We start from the raw sequence: 16,959 nt of genomic DNA on the forward strand, positions 1-16,959 counted from the left end.
TGGCTACGAATACAGACTTCGGGGCCGCTGACCTAAGTTTGAATCCTAGTTTGATTTAGGTTGTCTCTTACCTCCTCTGAACCTGTTTCTTCGTCTGTACATTAGGAATGACAACATCGCGTATAGCTGTTGTGAAGGCCTGAGGCACGAATGGGTGTCCAGTTCCTTGGTGGTAGTTAGCACGTGGGCACTCAGTGCATGGTTATTAATACAAGCACTTTCTCCAGCACTTTTCCCACTAATAATTATGTGCCATTTATAACGGCACTCCCACTTGGGTTGTCTTTTTTTTCACGTTTGTTTATTTTTTGAGAGAGACACAGTGTGAGCAGGGGGAGGGGCAGAGAGAGGGAGACACAGAATCCATAACAGGCTCCAGGCTCTGTGCTGTCAGCAGAGTCCAACATGAGACTCCAACCCACGAACTGGGAGATCATGACCTGAGCCAAGAGCTAAAGTGAGACACCCGACTGAGCCACCCAGGCGCCCCCCTTCTTGGGGCATGACCTTTGATCTCTGAGCCAGTCTCCTCAGTTAAGAAATAACGAGTGTTGCCTATTTCAGGGCTGTGGCAGAGCGAAGTTTTAATAGAACAAAGGAAGCACCGCATCAGTTTCACTAATTGTGCCACAGCCAAGGAGATAAAGCTGTAGAATTCTGGGTGACCAACTTTCTGCAGCATCCTCTTATCTGGAGGTGTTGAATCCAGTGGAAGGGGCATGGAAGTTACCCAAGGACGCTTTACTTCAAACGCAGCATTTTAGAGTTAATACTTTTCCTCTCGGGCCCTGCTAACTTTGGCTTGGCCCTTTGGGTGGCGTCGGAGGGCTGCTCTGCGGGTAAATCTGGGGAGCATCTCTTAGTCATTGACCATCAGTACTCCCGGCTCAGAACGAGGTATATGTAAGAGTAATAATGTATGGTTAATAGGCCCGGGTCTCCAGCAAGGAAGACGGGCGCACAGGGTCCCCAGTGTCCCCACCAGCCGGGTGGCGTAGGGGCGGTAACAGAAGGGTAAGGTCAGGTCTGTCGCAATCCTTCTAATTCCCGCCCCGAGGTGGTCCTCCCCTCCGGGGGCGGGCGCCGGAAGTGACGGAGAGCCCGGAGTCTGAGGCTGCAGGAGGAGTTCGCACCCCGCGTGCACCTGGTGCCCGTTGGCCGGGACCTCCGGCTTCCCTGTACTCCCGGGGACCCTGGCGGCACCTCCCGGACCTACCTCCGGAGCACAGCCATGTCTGACAATGGCAACGCGGCCGCGACGGCGGTGAGTATTTGAGCCGGGGATCCTCGCAACTTCGGCATTCCGGACTAGCCGGGCAACGATTGGCCCCAGGTTGCCACCCTCCGTCGTCTATTGGTCCGAGCGACTATCCGTCATTTTTTTTTTTTTCCGAAACAGTTTTTTAAAGGACCAGTAGCTGAGTTGCCCTTAGGAAGGACGGGAGATCAGGGAGCTGGGGGGGCGGGATTAAGAGTGGAGGGATAGTCTGGAACGAAACCCCCATACCTGCGAGGATCTGGGTGGGGTTCCGCCGGGCCTGGTATCCACTCTAGACTTAGCGAACAGCCCAGATAAGTTCGTCTACACAAGATCGGGACCCTTTTATACGAGACAGGGCCGAGGCAGCATTCGGCCACTTTAGGAATATGTTCCACTTCGGATCCTGAGAGGAGAGTGTACCCCAAGTCTTCCACTTGCACACACACATCTTGGAAGTGCGCCTTCTCCCCTTTTTCCGTTTTAGCGGTCACTCAGCCCTGGCCTACTCAGAGTCCCCAGCTGAGACACACCTTAGGGTTACGATGGTGGGTGGGGCGCCACCCTTGCGCCTGCCTCTCCCAAGCTCCGCGCCGGAGCTGTGGGCTTGTGTAGATGCAGACTACAGCCAGTGGAGGCCACTGCTAGCCTGAGATAAAGAGATGGGCAGGGGCCCCTGGGTGGTTCAATCGGTTAAGCGTCCGACTTCAGCCGGTTTGTGAGTTCGAGCTCCACATCGGGCTCTCTGCTGTCATCACAGAGCCTGCTTCTGACCCTTTGCCCCTGTCATTCTCTCTGCCCTTCCCCCCCAGTGCTCTGTCTCTCTCTCTCAAACATTTTAAAAAATGCTTATCTCCCGTTGTCCAGCCTGCTGGTGAGGAGAGGGATTTTTTGCCATTGCACACATTCTTCTTTTTTTAAATTCTTTTTTTAATGTTTATTTTTGAGGGGGGGGGCGGTGGACAGAGAGAGAAGGAGACAGAATCTGAAGCAGGCTCCAGGCTGTCAGCACAGAGCCAGATGTGGGGCTGGAACCCACCAACCGAGGGGTCATGACCTGAACAGAAGTCGGAGGCTTAACCGACTGAGCCACCCAGGCACCCCTACCATTGCACACATTCTTGAGCACTAGGAGTAGGAAAATTTTCGACTAGGAGTAGGAAAATTCTAGCTCCAACTTTTTGCCCATTATTAGCTGTGTGACTCTGGGCAAGTCATTTCACTCCTCAGTTGCTTCCATAACATGGTGCTGGAGATCCTGCCCTGTCTAGCTGATAGGTTGTCATGAAAATTAAAAGCAATAGGATACATGTTCAATAAATAACTTTTTTTTCCAATTTTTGAAAAACGTTTATTTATTTTTGAGAGAGAGAGAGAGCATGAGCAGGGGAGGATAGAGAGAGAGGGAGACAGGACCTGAAGCAGGCTCCAGGCTCTGAGCTGTCAGCACGGAGCCTGATGGGGGCTTGAGCTCCCAAACCGTGAGATCATGACCTGAGCCTGTCAGAGGCTTAACCAACTGAGCTACCCAGGCGCCCCCAATAAGTAACTTTTTAATGGAATAAAATATGCTGTGCAGAATCGATGCAGGGATTGTTTGAACCCAGCAGTTTCTGAGACCATAGATTTCTTTCTCTGGGCTCCTAGTGGCCCAGAATTTTAGGGGCCATATTTAGCATTTCAGGCCTAGCCTAATTTGCTCAGGGTCTCTAGGGTTTATTTACGGGAGATGTGACAGCAATGCAATAGACTAGGGTCCAGGAGCAGCCAACTGTCACATCCCCGACAACAGAGGCCCCAGAATCCTGCCTGCAAAACAACTCCATGGGTTAAAGATCTCAGAATAGGGAAAGTTGACATTATCTGCAGTGGCTACTCTTTGGTCTAGAAAGAAATAGGACCTGAGACTGAGGAACGCAATTCTACCTGCTAGGCACTGAACACCTTTGTCCAGGGTGCCCTGGCAGGAGGAAGAGGCATGTCCCTTTGAGTTCCTAGCTTGGTCACTGACCTCCTGATATTTCTGGTTGGTGAGACCAGAGGCAGCACTCTAGGTGAATGGACAGTAGGCAGCTCAGCCTTTCAGTCTTATAAACATCAGCGGCACCGGGGCGCCTGGGTGGCTCCATTGGTTAAGCGTCCGACTTCGGCTCAGGTCACGATCTCACAGTCTGTGAGTTTGAGCCCCGCATCGGGCTCTGCGCTGACAGCGCGGAGCCTGGAGCCTGCTTCCGATTCTGTGTCTCCCTCTCTCTCTGTCCCTCCCCCACTCATGCTCCGTCTCTCTCCCTCTCTCAAAAATAAATAAACATTAAAAAAAAAAAATTAAACATCAGCGGCAGAAAATCCTGGAGTCCAAACCTCTTCATTTTATAGATGAACAAACTGATACTAATGGGATGGTATGCTCAAGGTCACCTGGACTCTACAGAAGATCTGTTTGATCCCAGTCCTTTACATTCCAGCCAGATTAGGGAATCCATGGTGTGGCACCTGTGGGGTAACTCTCGGTATCTAGGTGGCACTGAAACTTTCTCCTGTGCCTGCTGTATTATGGATACTGAACTTGTCCTCAGTGACTCAGCGCAAGTTCCCTCGAGGCCCCAGCTGCCCTGCCCCTGCCTACTGCAGGGCCCACCCTCCCTGTGGCCAGGCTGATGGGCCTTATCTCTTTACCCACCTGGCTGTGTGCAGCACTCCCACCACCTTAGCCGGGATGGGCTTCTGGACCCAGTGTCCGGTTATTACAGCAACAGCAACAGCGGGTCCTGCTATTGCTTCCCTCAGGTCTCTGTTTCTCTGGATCCGCGAAGAGGGCAAAAGGTGCTGAGGCAGGTAAAGGGACCAGTCTCGGAGTACTTTCCCACTCCAAGGCTCAGCTGGCCACAGGCCAGGGGCTGGCTGAGGTTCTTTTCTTCCAAGCCAGGGATTCTGGTTCTTGGACAAGGTGTTGAGGCACACGAGGAACAGAGGGGACTGTGACTTGGGGACTTTTTCTGCAGGAAGAAAACAGCCCAAAGATGAGAGTGATTCGCGTGGGTACCCGAAAAAGCCAGGTGAGTACGGTTACGGGGCGGAGCAAGTTTGTCACAAGAGTTCTGTGCTCCACAGTATTGCAAGCTGGGGGGCCAAGAGGGTTAGGAATGGAGGAAACGGGGTGGGGGTGGGGGGCTGGGTGTTAAATCCCACACAGAATGGTATATTGCATTCTGTGGAGATATAGTCCCCGGGCTGAGCAGACCAGGCCAGGCCCCTCTCCTTCCTACGTGGGCATTCAGCCACCTCTCTGACTCCAATTCCTTCCGAGTCTCCCAAACCCTGTGAGGGTGTGAGCTCGGGGCAGTGCCAGGGAAGGATAGGACTAATCTGAGTGTTTGCCTCCAGCTGGCTCGCATACAAACAGACAGTGTGGTGGCAGTGCTGAAAGCCTTATACCCAGGCCTGCAGTTTGAAATCGGTGAGTCTTCTGGAATGGAAGCTAAAGGGAAGCCCTTTCCCCCCAGAGGGGAAGACACAACACTGCTGGCTTTCCCTGGGCCCAAAGCTTGGTCCCAGTGCCTTTAAGAATTCTTAGCTGTTCCCCCGCCCCCCCCAAAAAAGAATTCTTAGCTGTTCCCCCACCCCACCCCCCAAAAAAGAATTCTTAGCTGTCCCCACTTTGGAGGGCCATTTCCTCCTCTGAATACCTACCTCTAGCTTTGACTCCCTGGGCTAACCTGGCATTTTGCATCTTCTGCTTTGGGTCTTTTTATGAGTGTGTCTGGTCTTCCTAGATCATACATTCCTAGAGGGCAAGGAATTGGGCGGGGGTGGGGGGGTGCCTGTATCCATTAGGAGTCTTAGTACAGTGCTGGGCTCAGTAGGGGCTCATTAAACGCCGATCGATGAGCACGTGACTGATTCTCTCCTCAGTTGCTATGTCCACCACAGGGGACAAGATTCTTGATACTGCGCTCTCTAAGGTAACGTATTCCCCCCAATCCCTTTCCCTCCTTTCTCTTTCCTTCCCCCAAAAGATTCACTCTGAGGCTTTTTCTTGACCGGCAGATTGGCGAGAAGAGCCTGTTTACCAAGGAGCTAGAACACGCGCTGGAAAAGAATGAGTATGTGAAAGACGGGAGAGCATGGTTCCGTCCCAGTCTCTCACTGGGACCCCAGTGCACATCAGAGCTGGATATCAGCTAGACTGGGGGGCTTCAACCCTTGGCTAGAAGGAGGCTCATATGTGGGTTTTTCAGACCTCACAAAAGGGGAGTGTCCTGGTTCCTAGCCATCTGGCTGCCTGGAGGGCAGGATTGGCTGGGGCATTGGGGACAGGAGGGAGGGTGGGGAGGAGCGGGTCTCAGGGTCCTGAGGTCTTAGACGTGCCTGCTTCCTAATGTGCTCTAAGCACACCACTGAAGTAGAGGCAGGTGTAGGTAGAGGAGGGGTGAGGGCCTGCTGCTGGGATCCCTTCTCCTAGCCTCCCTCTCCCGTCTCTTTAGAGTGGACTTAGTCGTTCACTCCCTGAAGGACTTGCCCACTGTGCTTCCTCCTGGCTTCACCATTGGAGCCATCTGCAAGTAAGAACGCTGCGAGTCGGGGGATGGGCAGGGGGGTAGGCATCGTGTTGACCTTTGCTTTTCCCTTTGGGACGCTACCCTCTGCCTCTACGGCTGAGGGGTGTCAGGCATGGCCAAAAACAGAAAATGCCAGTTAGTTGGCTATCAAGAGACCCTGGAAGTGACCTTAACTGAGAGCTCTTTCTCATTCTGTGACTTTTCCTCCATCTCCAGGCGGGAGAACCCCTATGATGCCGTTGTCTTTCACCCAAAATTTGTTGGGAAGACCCTAGAAACCTTGCCAGAGAAGAGGTGAGTGGGGCCCAGATAGACATCCCGGTGGGACATGCACAGAAGACAGAGGGCTAAGAGGAGGAGGAAAGGAACCATGCCTTTCTTGGGTTAAATCTCATTTTACACCCTCTCTCTGAACAGTGTGGTGGGAACCAGCTCCCTTCGGAGGGCGGCCCAGCTGCAGAGAAAGTTCCCACACCTGGAGTTCAAGAGCATTGTATCCTTTCAGAGGAGGGAGGGGGCGGTAGCCAGGGAGGATGATGAGGTCCATGGGGCCACTTCCAGAGGAAGTGGACCATGGACCAGCAGGTCTGTCCTCCACTGTCTGCCTTATTTGTCCATCTACCCATCCATCCATCCATCCATCCATCCATCCATCCATCCATCCATCCCTAATCCTTTTGTTTTCTTAGCCCCAGGCCAGTGCCTGGTACTGGGGATAGTGGTGAGACCAACGATGTCCTTGCTTATAGAGGTTTACATTTTTGCCTGGAGACAAACAGGCATTGATAATACAGAGTGATACTGAACAGTGATTACTGGGGAACAGGGGAGGTGGAGGGTGCTTCCATTTTTGTTTCATATTCTACTATATTTTGATGTTCTAAATATATCGAATGTTTCATAAAGCTGATTTTCAAAATAGTACATGTTGAGTGCTCCAGTGCACGAAGTAGGGAATTCTCTAGAAGCTTCTAGCTGGAACATCGATAAACACAGACTTGGGGGTCGGGGAATGCTTCCCAGAGATCTTGTAATCTCAGGCAAGTTATTCAGCCTGTCTGTATCATTTTCCTCATCTGTAAAATGGAAATAATTATAATACCTACCTCATAGGATTGTGAAAATTAAATAGATGTATGCAAAGCACTTTAGATCAGTGTCTGGTATGTAGCAATTAAGTGTTAGTAATTAAGTAAACGTTAGCTGTTATCAGTAAGCTGAAAACTAAAGGTGAGATGCTAGTTGGATACAGAAGGACTCAGGCAGGGGGGGCAGCAGCATGAGGCTCCAAACTGCCCGGCGCTTGTGGTCCTTAGTGTCTCTGCACAGCGGGGAAATCTCAACACACGCCTTCGGAAGCTGGATGAATTTCAGGAGTTCAGTGCCATCATCCTGGCTGCAGCTGGCCTGCAGCGCATGGGCTGGCAGCACCGGGTGGGACAGGTAAGGGGCTGTCCCTTCTCCATCCCCAGTTAATCGTCCCCCTGTTCCTGCCTGTATTCTCTTTCTGAACACCCTGCCTCTAACGGTACGAGCTGGAAGTGAGTCCCAGGCTGGGAAGATTGGGGATCAGAGGACAGACCCCCACTTTTGCCTACCTAGGCTTTCTGTGTGGTAGGGAAGCCCCATCTCACTACTGTCTGCTTTTAGTACCCCCAGTTCCACCCTTTTGAGTGCCTATTCTGCCCCTGCAGATACTCCACCCGGAGGAGTGCATGTATGCTGTGGGTCAGGTATGTTTGACCCGGGAAGCCACGTGTTGATGTGCTCTTTTGTTCTCAACCAAAAAGCTGGTCTTGCAACCTTGTGCATAAACATTTCTGGGAAGGGGGAGGGCTTGCGAGATTTCTGGGCTAAAAGAGACCCCAGGGAGCAGGTGGAGGTGGGCTGGTTCCCATCCTCAGCTCCATTGGTTGGGGAAAGATTAGGCCTGATGTCTTAGGCTGTTTTTCCCTCAGGGGGCCCTGGGCGTGGAAGTCCGAGCCAAGGACCAGGACATCCTGGATCTGGTGGGTGTATTGCATGATCCTGAGACCCTGCTTCGCTGCATTGCCGAGCGAGCCTTCCTGAGGCACCTGGTAGGACCTGTGTTCCGGGGATTGGAGGGGTGGGGACTTGAGGAGTTGGGAATAGTCATGGGGGAGATTTCTCAAATTGATGCTCTTTATTTCATGGTAATTCATTCTTGAATGTATAGGCAGGACTGGGCCCCTGCCTGTTTCAGTTATGTCTTCAGAAGTCTATCTCTGAGGGTTCTGGTGACAGAGTCCTTGGAGACACAAGAGTCCTTGGAGTTCACCGGGCAACTTCTCATTGCAGGAAGGAGGCTGCAGTGTGCCAGTGGCCGTGCATACAGCTATGAAGGATGGGCAAGTAAGCACTGTGACATTTGTCCCCGTGCACGTCAAGTTGTCCACAAGAGGCCAGGTTTCTAACCAGTTCTCTCAGAATATGCTGAGATAACCGTTTTCTTTCCCAGCTGTACCTGACAGGAGGAGTCTGGAGTCTAGACGGCTCAGATAGCATGCAAGAGACCATGCAGGCCACCATTTGTGTCACTGCCCAGGTGCCAAAGCTGGAGGGTGAGGGAGAGGGTGAGAAACAAACCTGCATGTTACCTCCTCTTTTGTGCTCACCAAATCCCCCCTCCTTCCCTCACCTAGCATGAAGATGGCCCAGAGGATGATCCACAGCTGGTGGGGATCACTGCCCGGAACATTCCACGACAAGCCCAGCTGGCTGCTGAGAACCTGGGCATCAGCCTGGCCAGCTTGTTGCTGAACAAAGGAGCCAAGAACATCCTGGATGTTGCACGACAGCTTAACGATGCCCACTAACTGGTCTGTGGGGCACAAGTGCCTGGGTTGCTATAATGCAGTGCCTGCATCCCAGCCCTAGTGCCCCAGTCTCACTGCTAACTGGGGAGTGATTACCCCAGGGGATTGAACTGCAAGGTCAGAGACTCCCAGGGACTTGCCTCACCTTGGGGCTGTGTGAGTGCCTTGCCTCCTCAGTAGGTGGGGGTTTCATCTCTTTAGAGAAAAAGTTCAAGCCACAGCCTTTGAATGTAACCAACTCAACTAATAAACCAGCTCTGAAGGCGACTTTGCTTTTGGTGGGGTTGCAGTCAAGGACCAACAGAAAACCTTTCATTCTAGAGGCTGGGACGTCTGTCCAAAGTTCTTCTGGGACATTTTTGGTTTCTGCCACCGTAGTTATTTCAAACAACAAATGGTCTCCCAGGGAACACCAAGAAAGCCGTGATCAGACAAACCTAGGACTTGCCCCTCTCTGGCTAACCCGTGTGTCTATCAGGTGAGCCACGTATCAGATAGCCCCCCTCCCCCACCAGCCCCCACGACCTCAGGAAGACAGGAGTCTACAAAGTCAACCCTACAACTCGTACAGAACGAGCACAGACATTGCGTTTTTAAAAAACAATCCTTTAATAAACAAAATTAGTCCATCTGAAACTCCCCAACATGTAAGGTACTAGTCTTGGATGGGTTATAGCTGCAAAATTCCAGTTCCGAAGCTATCGGAGGCTCAGTGCAGACGGGGACTCACGGGCCGGTGCTGGTACGAGGCGCGTGGCCCGGTAGAGTAGTCGCCGGAAGCGAAGTGGGGCGAGCGGCGGAGCCAGAGGGCCCGGCGGCGGTCACACCGCGGGCGCGCGCACACCTCCTGCGGTCCCCCACGGCCCGCAAACCCGGGCTCCCCGCCCATTCCCCGCCGCGGGCCGGCCCCCCCGGGCGAAGGAGGCGGGAGCCAGGGGGGCTGCCAGGACGAACGGCGATGGGTCTTTCCTGCACCGCGTGCGATAGAGTCCCGGCCCCGGCGCGCGCCTCAGCCCTGCGTCAGAGCTGCGAGCGGCTCTTCCAGAAGGCACCGCGGCCTCACCGCAGCCCACCGGCTGTTCCGGGGCCGGCGCGGCTGAGTCACGGGCGCCGCGGAGAGCAGGTGCGCGCCCCCAGCCCCCTCCCAGCCGCAGCTCTCTGGTCTCTGCGCCAGGCGAGCGGGGCCGCCCCTCGGCCCGAGACACCGAGAGCGAGGACCCGCGAGCCCGCGCGGGGGAGGGGTGGGCCGGGCGGCGGCGGCGGCGACGACAACGCGGGAGGGGGAGCCGAGCGCCGCGGCCTCCCGCCCCGAGCCCGACGTGGCTCAGCTCTTTCCGTGAGGGCTGTGGTGGCCCTTAAAAGGGCCTTTGTGGTGGCATGGGGGGCCGGCTGCGACGCGGGCTCCCCTCAGTACTCCTGAGAGGCCTGGGTGGCCTTCTTGCCGCCCGCCGGCGCCTTCGGCCCCACGGTGGCGCTGGTTTTCTTGGGCAGCAGCACGGCCTGGATGTTGGGCAGGACGCCTCCCTGGGCGATCGTCACGCCGCCCAGCAGCTTGTTGAGCTCCTCGTCGTTGCGGATGGCCAGCTGCAGGTGGCGGGGGATGATCCGCGTCTTCTTGTTGTCGCGGGCCGCGTTGCCCGCCAGCTCCAGGATCTCCGCGGTGAGGTACTCCAGCACGGCCGCCAGGTACACAGGGGCGCCGGCGCCAACCCGTTCGGCGTAGTGGCCCTTCCGCAGCAGCCGGTGCACGCGGCCCACTGGAAACTGGAGGCCGGCGCGCGACGAGCGCGATTTGGCCTTGGCTCGGGCCTTGCCGCCCGTCTTGCCACGGCCCGACATGCTGCGCGAGGTAGAGAAGCGGTGAAGAGGGACGCCTACCAAAAGGCCAACCAACAGCCGCCCGCCGCAGTCCAACTGCTGCCGCGCGCGCCCAGGGGCCGCCCTTATAAGCCCCCAGGGCACACCCCCGCGCCCTCCTGATTGGCCCTTTTCTCTAATACCCGCCTCCGGCTGGTTGCAGTTAACCCTTCAGTGACGTGCCACGACTGAGGGAGCGCGCCCGCCGATTGGTCGAATTTGAAAACCTTTTGCCCGGGGAAAAAGGGGAGGAGGAGTGGTAGCACGCAGCCAGCCAGCCACTCCCTGATGTAGCCAATCTATGTGAAGGGCGCCAGATTTAAACGCTCCAGCTGGAGCCCAGAACCGGAAGACAAAGAGGGTGGAGTCTGAGCCACCTCAAGAGCCTCTGGGAAATCTTTGCGGGCCTAGGAGTTTTCACGGCAAGGGGTCAACACCACTGCCTCCCCTTCCAGGTTTGGTCACCCTCTTTTTTCTCCCTCCTCCCATCCTGCAAAGGTAAAGCTGAAGAGGGAATAAATAAGACGCGCCCGCCACCCCAATTCTACCCCACACCAGAGAGCAGGTAAGTCCAATCTTATGGCCTTTCCGCTACCTGAAGTAGCGGGACTTCAATATTTATTCAACATATTCTATCCAGTCTCCGTTCTTTGTTCACTTCCCGATACACTGAAAGAAAAAGGACGGGGCCCGAGAGAGAGGCATCCTCTTGAAGGAGGTGCCTCCACCCACCCTCCCAATCTACCCTAAAATGCCCATATAGGAAATACACCTACCGGAACAACAAGAAAAAGACAACACTTTATTGTCACCACTGGAAGCACCTGGCCCCCCAGTCTGCTCTTACTGATCAGAATACTTATAGTCAGATATCAAGTGATCTTCAAGCCCGTGTCCCTATCCCCAGCCAGGGTTCTATTCTCAGGCCCAACATATTCCTTCAGAGTCAGAGTTGTGGATAACTGCATAAAAGCTGCAGTATCCCACCTTCGGAGGCTGCAAAGACAGGATGGAGAGGGAGAGTGGCAGGTTGAAGGAAGCCATAGCCAAAATCCAATCCACAGTCGTTAGATGTCAATAATCACAGCAGAAAGGAAACGCTAAGTACAAAATCTGGAGGAGAATGAAAGGTGGGAGAGGCCTGGCCAGGAGGCATTTCGCGTCCAGAAAGAGGTGGTGGGCCTGAGTCAGGAACCCTGCAGACCGTGCAGTACAGGGCAATGATCAGAAGACTCAGACATCGTAGAAGAGCCGGACAAGCTGGTACCGAATGGAGAAGGTGACAGCACTGCCGAGGATCTGTGAGGGGAAACACACTAGAGTCAGAACCCTGGAAAAAGGGACACAAGGCAGTGTTAAGCCCTTCCCCAACCACACCTGGAGCAGCAGCAGCAGCAGGGTCAGGTTCCTCTCATGCATGGGCCCGAAGACCTTAAGTACCAAGTTGATGAGGGTCATGTTGTTACACTCTGTGAAGGCACCGTCCTCATTCTCATTCTGGTGCACGGTCACTAGCTGGAGACTCTCTGCTACCTGGAAGGATCAGAGGTGGAGAGAACATCAACCATGCTTCAGCAATGGGGATCTGCTTCATGCTTCCAAACTCCCCTTGGATCTGATGCCAGCCTAGGTTCCCCAGTCCCTGAATTCCAGATGGCGGCCTAGAGCCTTACCTCCTTGTTACCCTGTTACCTTTAGAATAAAGGTGCCCAAGAAAGAGAGGCTCTTGGTCTTGAACTTGGAATAGCTCATCTCCAGTTTGCCTGTCTTGGTATTGAGTCTGCAGGGGGAAGAGAGCTTTATGTGACTGGGCCACTACAAGAACTCTCCTCACTGTGGCCAATTAATAGGAAGAGCACTGAATGTGGAAACCAACCTAAGATCTTCTGGCTCTGCTTACTAATGTGTGATCAGAGCTGATCAGATTATGTAGGTAAACGTGCTCTGTAATTTATAAGAGCTAACCACATGGCCAGAGTTAGCCCTTCTTTGGGCCCACTCCCTTTGCACAGCATATGTGTAAGGCTGGCTTTTCTGCATCCCGAGTGAAAAAGCTATGATGTCCCTTTCAAGCCCCAAAGTGGCTACCTGGGCATACGGTGGCGAGGGCAGGGTATGATATGCAGGAGCTGAGGCAGTGAGTAGAGGAAGTTGAACACCTGGGGCATGAAGAAGAGTAGCATGGTCTTGCTGAAGTGTCCCAAGATGCCCACCACGGCAAAGGTCATGCCAGCAAAGTAACAGAAGGTATCTCCCACAAACACCCGTGATGGGTACCTGTGTGGGGGAGAGGATCTGAGCAGGAGGGGCAGGAGGCACTACCAATCTTTTCTCGCACATCACGTACCCTGGGCCCTGGGCTAGCCCTGACTCTAGTTCTGGCCCAGAGGAGACTCCAGCGCTTTCAGCAACTGTCCAGAACCCAAAGCCCTGAGTTCATTTCTTTCTGGGGGCTCTATAGCACTTGTCCCTAACTATGATTGGATAGAGAGTGATTGAAGAATATTACCGACTAAAGACCCGGAAAACACTCACTGCAGGTGTGTACAGGTGTAGCCTCTCCAGCAGGAGGTGGGTCATGATCAGGACCATACTTGCTACATATTCAAATAGTTATCACCCCTAGCCGCAGGCCTACTTACCAGTTATGGTAGAGCAATCCCAAAGTGGTGAAAAAAAAGGGTATCATGAAGTAGAGGGAAAAGACATGATCATCCCGATAATCACCTTTGGAAGCAGGGGAAAAAGAAAGCACAAGTTGATAGGTATTTCCCCTGCATACCTTGGTCCTATTTTTGTCTGTCTCTTAAGTTCTGTTCCAAGCTGTATTCTCCACCTCTTCCCAGTCACATTCAAGAACACACTACCCCTTTTATGTCACCCAGGCAACTCCTAATATTCCACCTTGTTCATGAACCCCTCCTAAATGAGTTGCTGTCTTCAAATGGGTTTAGATCATTCACACCGAGGTTTGATATATCAGCTTTACTTCCTAACTGTGTGACTTTGATCATGACCATTTAAATTTTCTAACCCTCAGTTTCCTCAAATGTAAAATACGGTTGATGAGAATACGTGCCACATGTTATAAAGCTTAAATGAGATCATGTTTTAAAAGTGGTTGGTTTTGGGGCGCCTGGGTGGCTCAGTCAGTTGAGTGTACGACTTCGGCCCAGGTCATGATTTCGTGGTTCACAAGTTTGAGCCCCACATTGGGCTCTGTGCTAACAGCTCACAGCCTGGAGCCTGCTTCAGATTCTGTGTCTCCCTCTCTCTGCCCCTCCCCAGCTTGCACTCTCTGTCTCTCAAAAATAAATAAAAACATTAAAAAAATTTTTTTTAAGTGGTTAGTTTTTTTTTTTTTTTTTAAGTTTATTTTGAGAGAACGAACAGGGAAACAGCAGACAGAAAGGGAGAGAGAGAATCCCAAGTAGGATCTGCACTGTCAGCACAGAGCCTGATGACAGGCTCCATCCCGTGAACTGTGAGATCATGACCTGAGCCAAAATGGGAGTCGGACGCTTAACCTACTGAGCTACCTAGATGCCCCTAAAAGTAGTTAGTTTTAAAAGGCACTTACTGATATCCATCAGCCAAAGACCACCAGAAACACACCTGTAGTCAAAGCTGGGTTTACTGACTTATAATAAGGGAGACATTGGAGACCACACATCACAGGCAACCAGGGGATGCCTCAGTAAGAGGCACCTATTATAGGATTTAAGTAATTCTGGGCGAAGCAAGGAGGCAGAGCTTTGCCCTAGACTGGGTGCTGTCAGTAGAAGTGATTCTGTGATTGAGTATCTTAATTTTTTCTAAGAATTAGCAGGAACTGAGTTATCAGAAAGCAGCAGCAACTGCCCATGTTGGCCAGAAGAGGGAGGTCTTAGTCGTTTTTATGAATGCACAGTGTTCTTGCAGTTTGTCTATATTCAGACATGGTTATGGAGGAATCTGGTTTTTGTTTTACTGTGTCACAGAGTGACCCTTGTCTGATTCCGAGGTTCTGTGAAATTGTTTACGTTCAATAGGAGAAGACCATAACCTACCTATTAGTGCCAACCCAGCTATAAAGGACAGGGCAGCTATTTTTCTCACATTTAATAAATCTGAATATATTGCTTTGTCCCCTAACCTCCCCAAGCCAGATATCAGGCAAGTTCCTCAACACTCAGACTTCTCTCCCTACTCCCCAATCCCACCTACCTTCCAGCTCCACCAGATTGAAGACAATGATAGAAGCAGAAATGACTAGCGACTGGCCAGCCTCTAGGCCATTAATTCCTGCTAAGATATTGATGGCATTGGTACAGAACACGGCCAGCAGCCCCATGTAGACGTAGTACAGGATCCCTGGGGGAGGAAGACAGGAGTGTGCCACTCATAGAAATGAGGGTGTAAAGGTATTCTTCAGAGACGAGTGGCGAGGAAAAAGTACAGAAGCAACAGAAAGGATCTGAGACGACACAGGGACAAGACAGGGATACTTAGGGGAGAATCTGGAGCATCAGGAAGGATGCTCTGCTAGGTATCTCCCAGCGTAAGGTGCCCTAAAGTAGAGGCCACAGGGTCAGCAGCGGCAGGGTTACTCACCCAAGTCCAGATGCAGCCCAAGAATTGGACGGAAGGGCTTGGGTACCACAACGGTCGTGTTGCCAAAGTTGGTGAAATAGACCATGAGAAGAGGTAGTGAGGCAGCTGTAGGCAGCAGCAGCTTATGGCGCCAGCGCAGATTCAGTACATCGTCCGCAAAGCCCAGGAAAATCATGCAGCAGATGGCAAGGAGCGCACCTATCAGGGCCACAAACTGGGGGAGGCTCGGGCAGGTCACAGCTCAAGCCTACTCCCACTTCGCCTTTCAAAAATTCCTGTCTTTGCGCTCGTTCCTCAGCCCCTCAACCCAAACCCAAATAACCCCGACTCCCTCAAGTAGCTGCCAGCCCCCAGCCAACAAGCAACCGCCCCCACTCACCCACTTACTTCATGGTGCGGGAAGGCTTTACACTGCTCCTCCACAAAGCAGTTCAGGAAAGGGAAAGGGATGAAGCAGAAGAGGATGATAAGGAAAACAGCACCGCTGATCACTCCCTGGGACTCTGGGCTGTGGCCCAGCAGCAAAAGGGGTGGGCGGGGGGGGGGGGGAGGAAGGAGGAAAGGGGGCGTGGTCACTCACTAGTGCAGGCATCACAGCAATCTAATGGGGAAGGGGGGAAGGGCACCACTGCTGGAGTGCCTGATACACACGAGGGTCCCCCAAACCACTACATCCCTTCCCGATGTTAACTAGCTCTGCCCTTCACCTCCCAGAGCCCGGAGCTCTCTGCGGAGTTAGCGTTCCGTCTCCGCGCTCAGGCACCCCAGTTCCCGCCGTTGCCCGGCCCACCCTTTTCCTCTGCCCTTGCCTCCCGCCTGGGACCAGGGTGCCGCCGCTCACATTTGCTGCTGGCCGATTTTGTTGAGGTCCTGGCCACAGAGGCGCGCGGCGATGAAGTGGCCACGGAAGGCGGGGATGAGGGTGACTGTGGCCACAAATCCCAGCAGCGAGCCGAACAAATTCACCAGCAGCGGCATCGGCAACTCGGGGAAGGCCCACATGATGACCAGCCAGGGGGCCCGTTCCGCCGCCTCCGCAGCTAAAGGGCAAGCTGGGCGGGAGCCCTCGGCCCTCAGCAGGGGGAAGTGGCTGCGTCTTCCCACAGCCGCCTGAGCGAAACCCAACAACTCCGACTTGAGCCACCCTCGGGACTCCGGCGGGCCTCTATAGAGCAACCTCGCTTGTGGCCCCACTGCATTTGCCTTCCCACGGTTTCCTCCCGGATCTTGCTCGCAGAGCAACTAGCGTTGTGGGAGGCGGCGGCGGCCATTTTTAATGCGGGCACGAGAGCGGGAACCGGAGTGTTATTTTAAACTTCAGCCTTTTATTCGAGAGTTGAGTCGCCACGAGGGTATTGGGAAAGTAATTAAAAAGACAAACAAGAGTGTATACTTTCCTAAGACCATATTAAAGGTGTACAGCCCAAAGCGGAAAAATTCCTTGCCCGGTTCCAAAATGAACACCTCCTTGTCCCACGTGTCTGACGCCGCTTTCTGTTGGTTCCACGTCAGTTTTAGGCCGGCCGGCCGCCTCAGGTCACATTTAAAGGGCCAGTACCCCGCGTTTCCTCTGGGGTACCTCTGGAGCCGGGAAGATGGCTCCTGGAGGCAAGGGGAAGGGCAGGAGGGACGAGGATGAGGAGCACCCCTGCCCCTGGTAGAAAACTTGTTGCCAACGTAGTCGGAAGCCAAGGTAAAAGCAGCTTGGCTCCTGGAAACGCAACTACAGTTTGGAAGATGATGTAAATTCTAAAGCCCAGACACTTGAAAACTCCCTCCCACTCCATGTTTTTCTTGTCCTTGATTCAGGTACTCTTCTTTCAAAGTCCCACCCGCCTTCTACCCCCGCCGAAGC

At 53.4% G+C, this 16,959-nt stretch overlaps 3 protein-coding genes across 7 annotated transcripts; 1 reads left to right on the forward strand and 2 right to left on the reverse strand.

Moving 5' to 3' along the window:
* Nucleotides 1–1,107: 1,107 nt before the first annotated feature.
* On the forward strand, nucleotides 1,108–8,921 carry HMBS (hydroxymethylbilane synthase). 4 transcript variants are annotated; one of them, XM_047823792.1, is made up of 15 exons: nucleotides 1,108–1,264; nucleotides 4,046–4,093; nucleotides 4,261–4,314; nucleotides 4,643–4,715; nucleotides 5,171–5,220; nucleotides 5,306–5,361; nucleotides 5,743–5,820; nucleotides 6,034–6,111; nucleotides 6,235–6,310; nucleotides 7,147–7,260; nucleotides 7,512–7,550; nucleotides 7,776–7,895; nucleotides 8,137–8,190; nucleotides 8,297–8,383; nucleotides 8,481–8,921. In XM_047823792.1, exons 1-15 carry the CDS (start codon nucleotides 1,232–1,234, stop codon nucleotides 8,652–8,654), a joined length of 1,134 nt encoding a protein of 377 aa, XP_047679748.1. In that variant the 5' UTR covers nucleotides 1,108–1,231; the 3' UTR covers nucleotides 8,655–8,921. The 4 variants fall into 4 exon arrangements, with proteins under 4 accessions (XP_047679748.1, XP_047679749.1, XP_047679750.1 ...); XM_047823793.1 differs by having other exon boundaries at nucleotides 4,046–4,081; XM_047823794.1 differs by lacking the exon at nucleotides 4,046–4,093.
* A 318-nt stretch (nucleotides 8,922–9,239) lies between these two features.
* Nucleotides 9,240–10,567, reverse strand: LOC125146878 (histone H2AX). The gene has a single exon (XM_047823796.1). It carries the CDS (start codon nucleotides 10,491–10,493, stop codon nucleotides 10,062–10,064), a length of 432 nt encoding a protein of 143 aa, XP_047679752.1. The 5' UTR covers nucleotides 10,494–10,567; the 3' UTR covers nucleotides 9,240–10,061.
* Nucleotides 10,568–11,291: 724 nt separating this feature from the next.
* On the reverse strand, nucleotides 11,292–16,335 carry DPAGT1 (dolichyl-phosphate N-acetylglucosaminephosphotransferase 1). 2 transcript variants are annotated; one of them, XM_047823790.1, is made up of 9 exons: nucleotides 15,946–16,333; nucleotides 15,492–15,612; nucleotides 15,105–15,318; nucleotides 14,718–14,864; nucleotides 13,154–13,238; nucleotides 12,600–12,788; nucleotides 12,204–12,291; nucleotides 11,889–12,044; nucleotides 11,292–11,810 (listed from the first exon to the last, which is right to left on the reverse strand). In XM_047823790.1, exons 1-9 carry the CDS (start codon nucleotides 16,104–16,106, stop codon nucleotides 11,745–11,747), a joined length of 1,227 nt encoding a protein of 408 aa, XP_047679746.1. In that variant the 5' UTR covers nucleotides 16,107–16,333; the 3' UTR covers nucleotides 11,292–11,744. The 2 variants fall into 2 exon arrangements, with proteins under 2 accessions (XP_047679746.1, XP_047679747.1); XM_047823791.1 differs by lacking the exon at nucleotides 11,292–11,810 and having other exon boundaries at nucleotides 11,906–12,044; nucleotides 12,185–12,291; nucleotides 15,946–16,335.
* Between the last annotated feature and the right edge of the window lie 624 nt (nucleotides 16,336–16,959).

The sequence above is a fragment of the Prionailurus viverrinus genome, chromosome D1, assembly GCF_022837055.1.
Source record: "Prionailurus viverrinus isolate Anna chromosome D1, UM_Priviv_1.0, whole genome shotgun sequence".
NCBI lineage: Eukaryota > Metazoa > Chordata > Mammalia > Carnivora > Felidae > Prionailurus > Prionailurus viverrinus.

Coding starts and splice junctions, on each gene's coding strand:
- HMBS (XM_047823792.1), top strand. CDS start 1,232: ATGTCTGACAATGGCAACGCGGCCGCGACGGCG. Junction 5,221..5,305: donor TTGATACTGCGCTCTCTAAG/GTAACGTATTCC, acceptor CTTGACCGGCAG/ATTGGCGAGAAGAGCCTGTT. Junction 8,191..8,296: donor CAGCTATGAAGGATGGGCAA/GTAAGCACTGTG, acceptor TTTCTTTCCCAG/CTGTACCTGACAGGAGGAGT.
- LOC125146878 (XM_047823796.1), bottom strand. CDS start 10,493: ATGTCGGGCCGTGGCAAGACGGGCGGCAAGGCCCGAGCCAAGGCCAAA.
- DPAGT1 (XM_047823790.1), bottom strand. CDS start 16,106: ATGTGGGCCTTCCCCGAGTTGCCGATGCCGCTGCTGGTGAATTTGTTC. Junction 12,789..13,153: donor GGATTGCTCTACCATAACTG/GTAAGTAGGCCT, acceptor TCCCCCACACAG/GTACCCATCACGGGTGTTTG. Junction 11,811..11,888: donor TGCTGCTGCTGCTGCTCCAG/GTGTGGTTGGGG, acceptor TTCCCCTCACAG/ATCCTCGGCAGTGCTGTCAC.